Below are 11,874 nucleotides of genomic sequence, written 5' to 3'. Positions count from 1 at the left end.
AGGCATGAATTCTTTATGTCTGGCCGAGCTCAACAGAGGAACACAGAGTGCACAGAGGCTTCCTGACAGCGCAGCTGGTTTTAGAGGTCAAAAGACAACTTCAATTATAACTTCAATAATTACTGGACTAGTGCAATACAATGCTGGATGTTGACTCTCCCCGCAAAGCTGCTCCTTTAATCCCTCTGTTCACAGTCTTCAACAGAACATGGCACACTTCCCTAATTCTCATTCTCTGCCATCTCTGCTGCTGCTGGGGGGAAACCAACAGGCCGGAAATCCAAACATCAAAAAACCTCCAACAGCAAACACAAATTAGCCAGCGGTACTAGAAGTCCCAAGACTTACATTTTTACATTTATAGACCTAAAAACTACAAAATGTCTTAGCTAAGATAGGAAATAACTCACTTGATATCTCATTCAACGGTTCAGAAAATATCTATCCGGAGAATGTTTCATTATCACGGAAGGTCTCACATCACACACAAGCTTTTAATTAAACTATAGAACTATTAAGCAGACATACATTGGTGGGGAATTATAGATTGAGAATACTTAATTAACGCTTATTGAGAAAAATGGCAGATGAAATTGAATTAGGGTGAAACCACAATTATGTTTTTTAATTCAATGGAAACTGTGTGTGGTCCTGAAAAAGACAATTCCTAAAAACACACACAGAGACACACACTGCATTATTATTACACCATTTAACCTAATCTGTTTTTTCCCCCATTTGAGCCAGTCTGCGTTGTGCTGTTCCTTTATGTCATTTAGGGTATCAGCTGTTGAAATAAAACAGTTTTTACAATGTACTTATTGTGCAAACAGAACCATCTAGTGCAACACAGAAAGTGACACGTCGCACAGACAGACTCTTACAGTATGATATTACAGTTTTCCTCTTACTGTAGCAGCAGCATCTGTTGAAGGGCTCTACTCTTCTGGCAATTTCAGGATGAGTGTTAAACTTTGACCCACATGAAAAGCAAAGTCACAGCTCAGCTCTCAATCACAGAGCAGATACTCCAACGACGACGCCACTGAGACAATTTAATACTTGACTTTAGAAGGCTAAAGGACATGTGGGCATGGATGAAGACAGAAGTAGTATTAACTGATACTTGCTGGGGAAGCATATTTGAAGCTTTTGTTTTGGTGCAGATGGGGCACTGTTCTTGTGTTTACGGTTTCAGAGGGACGGCTGTCAGCATGAAGAAGAAAGAGAGGAGAGACATTTCACATTTATAGTGTCCCATGATTAGACCAACTTTGCCAAAATGTAAACGCAAAAGAATATATTTATTGCAATCGCAGTAGATGATATATAAAGTAGTGCATGTCCTTCAGTGTCAGTCCCGTTGAAGTGTCCTTGGAGCGGCAATGTCGAATCCCTCAGCTTCAGGGTTGCTGTTAGATTATGTGTGTTGCTAACCCTATCAAGGAAAGAGGTTAATTCAATTCCAGCGTAGTGTGACTCCATAAAGGGGCAATGTGTAAGATTCAATGTAGCTTCAAGGATATACAGGGAAGCACCAGACCAACCATAATTGCTGCTCACTATACTCTTTGCTAGCTATCTTTAGCTGTAGCGACTAGCTGCCGTTAGCTAATTAGCTCGGTTAGCCAAGGTTACCAAAGGCAATATGTCTCAGCCTCAACTGAGCCCTGCAGCCTCCAAGTGAACACAGCTGGACATGACACTGGGACTGGACACAGCCAGTTGAAGCAGGAGAGGCATTAGCAGTGGACAAAAAATGGCGTGTAGTGCATGCAAAATACTTTGGGGTGATATGAGGATTTATTTTGACCAAACCAGAGGTGTTTGTGGAAAAACAAACCATGACAATTTGAATGAAGAGTGTTGTACGTTGATTTACCGAGATAACTCGTATACGTTTGGTAAAAGACGGTGTATGGTTGTATTTTTCAAGTAGGCAAAGAAAATAGATTTAAAAACAACGTAAACATTTTGTGAGTTTATTGTGTCTACTTGTTAAAATAAGTACCCAACTCGCGTTTATCTCCCGGCTGCTCTTGAGGTACAAGGTGGAATTATAAAACAGGACCGGGGCCGGGGCTAGCTGGTTAGCATGATGACTTCAGAAGACGTCTCTGCAACAAAGTACATATTTGTCTTCGACACAATGTCAACACTGTTCTTTCTTCACATTCTGTTGATAATATTAGTAAATATTTTTTAATGTTTTAGCTAAAATTCTGCCCCCCTTAACCCTAAAACTTGTACTGATCTGACTCTTTGTCTTCAAAATCACAAAAAGCAAGAAAAAAAGTGAGGCATTCAAACATTGGATTAATAATAACAGATGTTGACAGTTAATAGGACCACCTCTATATTTAAGTCAGTAAAAAAAAAACATGAACATTTCAGTGAAAACAGTGATTAACAGCAGCTGGTTTCATAAAATGTCACTTGCAAGTCTGGAAATCTAAACTGTAAAACTGACTGTGTTGATCTCAAGTAATAAACATTAGCTCTAAAATACTCCAACATAACATACTGTAGATAACTAAAAAGTACAGTATAACCCAGCACACACTCACGTGCGCGCACACACACGCCCGCACCCACACCCACACACACACTGACATTAACCTAAGGGGAGTTCATGTTTTAATTGCTGACACTATAGCTTCTGGCTCTCCGAACCAAATGGGTCCCCTTGCAGGATACATAATCCATTATCATAAATCAGATGCGCCAACACAGACAGGTGCTGCATGAATAATTAAAGGTCGGTACATTAGCACTTGTGTGGAGGCATGTGTTTGAGCCGACGTCATTGAACAGGCTAAAAGCACCGCAAAAACCCTCTCCATCCACATTAAACAGCTTAATGCTTTGCACTACAGACGGAAATGATGTACAAGTTAGAAAGAGGAGACCCACCTCACCATCCTCCCCTTCTGAATGTAACCAAAACACAGAGGTCTGAGAGGAGAGGAGTATCCACGGGATAGATGTTGCTTGCAGCAGTGTTCGTCCTCTGTTTTGCTGTGTGGTCCTATCTCTAGTGGTTGAGCTGGTACCCTTGTCTGAACCTGAGCGGGTGAGCCAGGTTACTCTGACTCTGTAATGGAGAGTCCAGGGAGCTGGAGGCACAGCAAGCGAAAGGTCTGCGCATGCAAACAGGCTTTAGGACTTCAGATCTCCATTCTAACATTAATTACACTTGAGGCAAATTCATTTGGATTTCTGCCCAGTGAGAGATAAGCTTTTAGTGCAGACAAGGCAGGAGAGGAGCCAGAGAGGAGGGAGAGATCCTCTTGATGTTGCCCCCTTTGACTCTGCAATGCTTCTTTTATCACACAAAGTTTTGTGGCCTCTAATGCCACGTGAGTGGAATTCAATCAACCCAGACTTTGGATAACTCATGAGGTGAGGTGTCTTGAAGTGCAGAACTGTCTGACAGACCATTTTACAAACTTAGATGCAACTTGGAGTGAAAGTGTCATTGTGAATTTGTATTTTAGTGATATTTTTCAGGTAAACAAACAAATGTATCAACAATATTTATTACCTGTTAATTAGAGATGTACCTATACCATTTTTCTCTTCTCAATACTGATCCTGATACCTAAACTTTGTGTATCAGCTGAGACCAACTACCAATCCGATCCCACTTCGTTGAAAAAATTAAAAAATAAATAAAATGAATGGTATGTTATGGATGTGCTTGAAGATACAAAATATGAATGAATACTGGCTACTATATGGGATGCTGCACGGAAGTAGCAGGGTCCCATTTTTAAGAAATAAATAATGTGGTAGCTGGTCTGTGCATAGACTCACATACCCGCTGATACTGATTCCAGCATTTTAGGCAGTATCGGATCAGTTTCAGAACAATCCCACTATTCATTGTTTGCTATTTATAGAACAAAAATGGCAAACATTGGTTAACACTTTATAATAGCCATTACATCATTAATAAAAGGTAAATTTGTGGTTAATTAATAGTTATTTGACTGTTAACAAACAATGGATGCTTTATAAACCATTTATTAAGCAATTGTTTATCGTAAAGTTGCAACTGATGTTTATTAACCTTTACAACTTCTTAATAAATGGTTTATAAAGCATTTCAACTATAAATGTACCATTTATTAATGATAGTTATTATAAAATGTCACCCAAACATCTCAAACATTTAAATGTAATGCTTTTCTTTGTTTTATTTGTCGTACACTGAATATCTTTGGATCCTGGACTGTTTTGAAGATGTCACCTGCGGCTTTGAGAAACACTGTGCAGAGAAAATGATTAATTAGTTCATCATAAAACAGACAGATCAATTGTTATTTATAGCAGTTAGAAATTACAAACAACGAACATTTAAAAAATATACATCACATTTATTTGTACTGATACCAAGAGTCCTTACAGAGTTGTCTTTGTCTATTGAAGTGTTTGGGCACTACAGGTAAGCACCTGTTTCCTACTTCCATACATCCAACAGTCAACAAACTGTATCACCAAGCGTTGCTTAACCACTACCAAAAACAGAGAGTTTGACATAGCTGACACACAACACTGTGTTTTTTTCTCTAAAGGTAACACAATGTACAAAAAGCAAGTCTTGGAAATAGTAAGATTCTCGGTTCCATAAAAAACTTTTTTTCTCCTCAATGTGTGAATAAGAAAACAATGCACTTATCTCTACTGAGCTTCTGCTGCATTGCTTGTTAGGCAGCCAAGGGGTAAATTGATGCAGATAAGTAATGAAAAGAAACAGGCCGGCTGATCCCTGTATTACTACCACAGCAGCTTTCGAGGAATTGTTCACGCTCTGTAGAGTCCCAGAGCTGTAGGAGCCGTCTGGAGGTGGTTAGATGCCAGTCAATGAGAGGAACACATGATGTTAAAGTAAATGATTAATCTTTCCACACAATGTACACTACAGTACAACACTACCGTCATGTTGGAAAGATATGTGCAAATAAAATGTCCAGGGCCTCAAAAGAAACAGGGAACCTAAAAGGATGAACTCTGGAGAGCTGCATGTTAACTGGCAGACTAAACCCCCTTTGGCAGGCCTCCGGCCCTTTGGGATGGGTAAGGCCAAAGCAAGCAGGCAGTCAGAGGGAATAAGGGAGCGGAAGACCGGTGGCTCCCTTCATGAAAATGAGGATGGCACAGTGGCCTCACCAGGAAGCTGAAGGCACCAGAAGAACCAGGAGCAGTGCTGTCCATGTTAGGCTCTGTGGCAGGCGGTGCACTGAGCACTGGTTGCTTTTTGCTCGAACACCTAAGAGACGGAGGAGAGAGAGATGTTGATAAAGGTTCTCAGGTCATCCATGTCATGGTAATATTAAGTGCTGTATTGTAGCCAACTGGAACACGTCCAGCTGCCTTCGATACAGCACTTCGAGGAGAGAGAGAGTTAATACTGATGAAAATAAAGATGGTAAACCAAATGTCTGTAATGCATACATTTTCAATGCTAGATAACTCTATTGATCTTTATAATGAATGGAGTTTGGCACTTGGACGAAAGTCTTTCCTGCTTAAGCAAGAAAAAAGGAAGTGAAGGAAACGATGAAGAAAACAGAAATCCATTGCTCTGAGAAGCTGGCTGGTCATGTCACACGCAGGGCTGCAAACTTTCAGTTCGTACTGTTGCTCAGAAGTTAATTGGCTGTGCAAGAGTAGGAAGGCTTGTGTGGGCGAGGTAATTAAAACAGTATTAGCCTAAGAAAACTTGGCTCGCACAACAGCTGTGGCGACTCAATTAAGGGAGAACATAAGATTGCTACAAAGAGAAAACAGCCTGTGCATAGAGATCGGCTTTCAGAGGTCATGTAATGGAGTGTGTGGCTGAGAGGGGAGGAGACTAACTAGCTTACCGGAGGAGGTGACCAATCGAACTTGGGAGCTGACCGCTCCCTCTCCCCCTTCGCTGAGGGCGCGCACCTCAATGATATAGGTGCCTCCTTCTGGCAGTGAGAGCATGGTGGAGGGGTTGATGGTCCTCGTCACCTGGTTGTGGCCTCTGCCCTCCTGTTTGAGTAACACCTGCAGACAAGAAACTCTCCCATTTCAATCAACAGTACAAACTGTGTGCTACTTTGTTAGTAAATATCTGTCAGAGTCAAAGTTACGAGACTGTGCACATGCAAATGTTAGGAGAGAAATGAACTCTCTGGTATTTTTTAACTTGGACCCTATTTTCCCATGTTTTTTCTAAGTGACAGTCAGTATTGAGTGAGACCACAGCAGTAAGCAGCCACGAAACGGACTGCAATATAATCCCTGTAATTGCGCACAGTCAAAGTGCTTATTTTTTGCCACTGACAAACTCAAATTGTTCTTCTAAGTGTCCAACATCATAATGGGAAGAGATGGACTTTTTTGTTTCAGAATTAGATATATTTTGTTGATCCAAAGCCACCACCCTCCATTTGCTGAAACAGTAATTTTATAAAAATAAAATTAAACTCACCAAAACCATCTTGGTTTGAGAATTTAAAACATCACCAACTCTGGTTTGGTTGAATAAGCCCTTTGATTTGCAGTGTTATATGTGAGAAATATTCTGGCTCTATTCTGGCTTTTTTTTACCACCCCTACTGCTTCTCTGATGTCTCCACCCTACCTCTCGCTCCTCTCCCAATATTTTCACATCTAACACAGGGATTACCTTTCAGCCCTTTTCACGGACAACAAATGTGTCCCCCAGTCACACGGACACATAAACATTGGGAAATAGGATTGAAAAATACAAAAAATTACCCTTTAATGCTATGAAATTAAAGAAAATTGACTTGAGAAATTGATCATTACCATGTACCCGATGACATCAGATTCATTGTCTTTTGCCTTCACTGGGTCCCAGCTTAACGACACGTTGTTGCCCTCTTGAATCCACATGAGGTTGGATGGAGGATGAGCAGGAGCTGAGGAGGGAATGCAACACTCTGGGTCCAAATTCAACAGGACTTTCAAACAGCTTTTCAACCAACTAGGTCAATTACTACACTTTTTATAAGGGGATTTAGGGCGGACTTAACAGGTAGCCTCCATACTATATTTAGCATAACGTGATTAGTGTCAGTGCTGTACTCACGGGCTTTCTTGGTCTTGGCTGTGACAGCAGCAGTGGCAGGACCCTGGCCGATGCTGTTGAAGCCTTTTACTGTGATGAGATACAGACTGTTGCCCTCTAGTCCTGTCAAGACCATGGACGTTTCGTTTCTTACTGTTCTTTGTTTTTGTCCCGACTCTTCCTGCTCCATGTCTTTCCAGTAGCTGACCTGTTAAACAGTTATGAATGACTTTGAACAAATGCTGTTCTCAATCTCATGCACACATACCGTGTGCATGCAAAAATGTCAGAGACTTTATGTAAATGTATGAGATCGGGCAAATAATTTATTAGCACCTCATATCCTCTTGGTCTTCCGGGGCCAGGATTGGGTGGTTTCCAAGTGACCCTGATTTCTGATGAAGAAATGCTGTGAGCTTTCACATCAGTCGGCGCTTCCCTCGGCTCTGTGAAACGAAACAATGTCAAAATGTTGACAAGTCATACAATCCTGAAAACTAACCCCTCTGTTCTTTACAAAAACAAGCAACCACAAATACTAACTCACCTCCCTCAGCAGAGTGGATGATGACAACTTTGCTGAACGGCCCATCTCCCTTGTTGTTGTACACTCCGACCTTCACTTCAAAGGGAGTAAGTGGAGGGAACGTCTCGTCTCTGTATTTGTATGTCGTGGAGTCGGCTGAAGTGACCATCTTCTCCTTCCAGCCTCTGGTTCCGTTGGCACGAAATGCGACAATATACCCAAAGCCCTCGCCATTTTGGAACTCCTCAGAAACTGGCTGAAAACATCAGAGAGAGAAAAGCGATCATGAAGTGTCTTTCACTGAGATTAAGTGCAACCTGGCTTACCAGCACTTCAGCTCTGTGACTGAAGGTGCATTATTTGCACATTTACCTCATTTGAACGGCTACTCCTGAGCAAGCAAGGCTCTCATTGAACAAAACATGTCCCTCTATGGCAGTCCCATATTACCAGCTAGCAATTTACTGTAACTGTCTGCCAGTGTTAATAAAGATGCAGTCAGTCTCGGGTAATGGAAACAAATCATATCTGGCTCAGTTGTGCCCATTATGTAGCTATTTATCTTTCCATGTCTGACAGGAGGATTTTTGGGACACAGGTTTTGTGTGCCGGCTTCGATACTTATCTGCGGATTTCCTGAAGTGGTGAAACTGGGAGCTGTCTTCCACAGCTGCTCCGTGCTTAATCAAATCAAATGCCAATTTATTAAGTGAGCTAGAATTTAATTAAAATGTGAGCTGCAGGGATTAAATCTTTGGCTAAATTTAATAAATGACAAACACCTGTACACCTGTTCTTGGCAACAAATGCTGCTGGTGCTGTAATGTGTTGATTTGCATAGGCTTCAAAGTAATATTGTACCCTGTAGGCACCACCCAAATTAGCCATCTAGTCTACAGAGGGATTCGCTGTGGATAGAGATGTGGTTCACATCTGATTCGACGACCAATCACCATGACTGCCTAATTACAGGGATGATCAGTGGAATTGAATTAGCTCCCATCAAAGTTATTATTGGAGCTGGCAATGCTTTTAAAGAGATGCCAAGGAATGTGGGTCTTTAAAAAACAGCATGAACAAATTAGCTAGTTAAGTCTAAGAACACTTGCGGGTTTGGGAATTGATATCTTCACAGATAAGTGTGGACACAGTAAGAAGGCTGATACAACTGAGGTAAGTCTTGTGGATGAAATTGTGGGGCCTGCTGGGCTTAGTGACGATGACTGTAGGGGCAACACTAATGGCCCTCCCAATGGCTCCTCGAGAAAGAGCAGTCTCTCACCGTCGACTCTAATGAGACGGCTGAATGAAGCTGCAGAGACTGTTTAGTCATTCATCCTGCTTAATAACCCTGCCCACCATGGCCGTCCAGCTCTGACAACTCTCCACAGATGATTGGAGAGGCAGAACTGCCACGCGTTCGCATGCCTGGACTGCCAAAAAGGGCTAACATTCCTGCTCCATCTCCTTTAATATCCATCGCCATTGATCACTGACAAAGTCCTGATTTATTTCCAAAAGCATTTAGCAGAAACGAGAAGAAATAGGGCACAACTACAACGACTTAAAATGCCACATACCAAAAGGAGGACACTGCACAAAGTGGAGTGTCTCAGCAGCACTGTCCCGTGATAAACTGACAGACTTATTGATGGGCGACCAGTTATTGAACCTCACAATGGGCAGAGAAGAAACATCCTTTTTGAAGGATTACTTTAATGGCTCACAATTGTGCCCCCTGTACTTGTACAGAATTGATCTGATTGCAAAAATGAATCAAAATAAATGAGCAGACTAAATAATGTTCACACTCACTTTCAAGCTGAGGCACTTGAAGAAACAAATTGTTTCAATCATGGAGGTTTGTAACTGAAAAGCTGCTGATATACAATTACTTGAGTCTCATCAAGAGAACCCTTGAGCATTCTGGGTAAGAATCTGTTTCTCTAAGAACCATGGTTTTGTAATTACTCAAATTCTTGCACGATTTAAAAAGACTCTTTAATAGGGTTTAATTTTTAACCAAGCACCAGGGATGGTTTTGTGTACCTTCAAGTTTCTCTCGATTGTTCTTCCAACATGGGGTCCTGTATATATTCCTAATGACGTAAGAAGGTTTGTCATTGTGTTATACTTTCTACTCTAATGACACTCTTGAGTTATAAATAGGAAATGGTCTCTACCAAACACCATCCCATCTGGAATGGACATTATCCCCCATAATGTGCCACTGAGGGCCACTTCTCCTCGTGTGAAGGTTATCCTCCCAGTGGCAGTTGGGTTCCCATACTTAATAACTACAAGAATAACTGTCAGTTGCTTCCACATCTGTTCACTGTTCCCCTGTTAATATATCCTTCAACTGATCTCAATTGCAAATTCTCAGCTTTGCTCATAGTAATTCTGCACATGCTGTGCCCTGGAACTGGCTGAGAGCCAAGCTGTCCACTTGGAAACAGTTCAGACTAATATCCTCTTTACTTGGTGTGAGATTTATTACATTTTGTACAACCATTGTCAAGATTGAGATTACAAACAGATATTCATAAACATCCCGGGATTTATTGGGAACGACTCCGGAGATTCAAGGTTAATCATCATTGGGCCTCTCTGGTGGGACCAAATTTACAATTCACAACATCTTAATCACTCGCCCGGCTGATGCAGCTCTGTGTAGTACACGGCCCAGCTGGCCTCCTTTAAGCTTTGTCAGCAAATTTGGCAATTGCGACCAAGTTGTGCCCTCAGACTGTAAGACCCTGGATGGTTAAACAAATTTCTAACAGAATAAAGTCGGACCCTGTTTAAAATGCACTGAGCTGTGATCCTGGGGTTGTGCTTTTATTAATTGTAAAGTAGGAGTTTTTGCCCTGTTTGTAATGACATTCTGCACAACTAACAACACTTGGCCTTTTTAAAGGTATACTGCAGAATCTATAAAATCATACAAAAGTAATCCTTCTCACTAGAAGTGTGTGACTGTATCTACCTATTTTCCTATTGTCCTAGTGTTTTGCTGTGTCCAGGATATTTCTGGGTGTCAACCTTCAGATGGTGGTGTGAGGTCTGGTTTATATTGCTGTCTCCTTGCTTTGCTCTGGGTCTGCCATAAAGAGCCTGTGTCTGTGTGTCTGTTTGACCGAGGGCAGGGCTTAGCCACACACACATACACATGCACACAGAGCAGAAAGGCAACAGCGGTCAGGATGAAGCTTTCTTGTCAGCTGCATTCACACAAAATCCGAGAATAAGGCACCTTTCTCCGTGTATGTATTGAGGTGTGGTGATGTTTATTTGTGCTTTAGAACTTGACCGGTGTGAAACCATCAGAAAATGATCTTTTATTTCTCTGTTTCACTTCTTTGTTTATGCTAATGCTGCTCCCTCTATTCATTCAGTCTGGGTTGCTCGACCACTGCTGCTCTCTTCTTCTCCTCTGTCTCAAGCAGGGGAAGAGGGGACAACTTTGAATGGTGTGTATACAAGCAGCATCTAATAAAGCCTGAAGTGCATATCTTTAAATCTTGAATGAAAACCCTATGCACATGTGCTGGAAATATGCCTGCAAACTACATCCACAGATAATGTTGAAATCTGTCAACAGTTATTATATATAGCCAGTATTTCAAGTCCATGTGAGGTTTGTCTTGGTGAAATGATCAACATGTTTTTTTTTTTGTTGTTGTATTTATTTGAATGGGCTTTGCTGATATTAGAACTTCCTTTTTAAAACAACCGCTTCAAGGTCGTATCTTGTGGAAAAGCATCCTGTCCTGGTGAACCGAAGCACATTTCATTTGTTCCATTTGGTTCGTTTAAGTTTTTCTTCCAGTCTCAACCTGCTCAAACCCTCCAAAGTGGAACTTAAGTTCAGTCAGAGAAAATCATGTGGATACTGCAGCAGATGGCTCTCCCTCTTCCCTTTCAAAAAGTAAAAAAGGTCACTTTGTCTTAATGATGGGTGCTCACCTGAGCCCCCACACAGCTCACACAACTACAACCTCCACCTTTGTGTTACCCCACTGGATTTAATGTGCATCTTTATTGCCTTTTTCTATAAGAAGGGTCACGGCTTCCTGGGAGTGTGGTGCATCCACACCTGGGTAATTTTCTTTGACCTTTGGCTCTACAGATGTGGTGCTGAAAAGGATCGCTACAGTAGCAAATAGGAAACAGGATTAAATAACTGAGTGCGTGCCCCTTTTTTAGCTCGATACTGTATCAAGGAGGTGCAGACATGCTACTCTGACTTTAGAATGATCATTCAGCAACACATTAA

At 41.5% G+C, this 11,874-nt stretch overlaps 1 protein-coding gene across 3 annotated transcripts in view; it reads right to left on the bottom strand.

Moving 5' to 3' along the window:
* Positions 1 to 4,309: 4,309 nt before the first annotated feature.
* The window catches only part of cntn5 (contactin 5), a 105,532-nt gene continuing 97,967 nt past the window's right edge, over positions 4,310 to 11,874 (bottom strand). For all 3 annotated transcript variants that reach the window (XM_084350613.1, XM_084350614.1, XM_084350615.1), the window contains exons 19-24: positions 7,617 to 7,851; positions 7,406 to 7,515; positions 7,091 to 7,277; positions 6,808 to 6,920; positions 5,871 to 6,039; positions 4,310 to 5,272 (exon numbers count right to left, since the gene is read on the bottom strand). In XM_084350613.1, coding sequence (XP_084206739.1) covers positions 5,169 to 5,272; positions 5,871 to 6,039; positions 6,808 to 6,920; positions 7,091 to 7,277; positions 7,406 to 7,515; positions 7,617 to 7,851 — 918 coding nt within the window. In that variant the 3' untranslated portion in view covers positions 4,310 to 5,168. The remainder of the gene's footprint in view (positions 5,273 to 5,870; positions 6,040 to 6,807; positions 6,921 to 7,090; positions 7,278 to 7,405; positions 7,516 to 7,616; positions 7,852 to 11,874) is intronic.

The sequence above is a fragment of the Pagrus pagrus genome (assembly GCF_965226575.1).
Source record: "Pagrus pagrus genome assembly, chromosome: 4".
Classification (NCBI taxonomy): domain Eukaryota; kingdom Metazoa; phylum Chordata; class Actinopteri; order Spariformes; family Sparidae; genus Pagrus; species Pagrus pagrus.
Note: the sequence above shows the minus strand (reverse complement) of the source record. Positions and strands in the feature narration are given on the sequence as shown.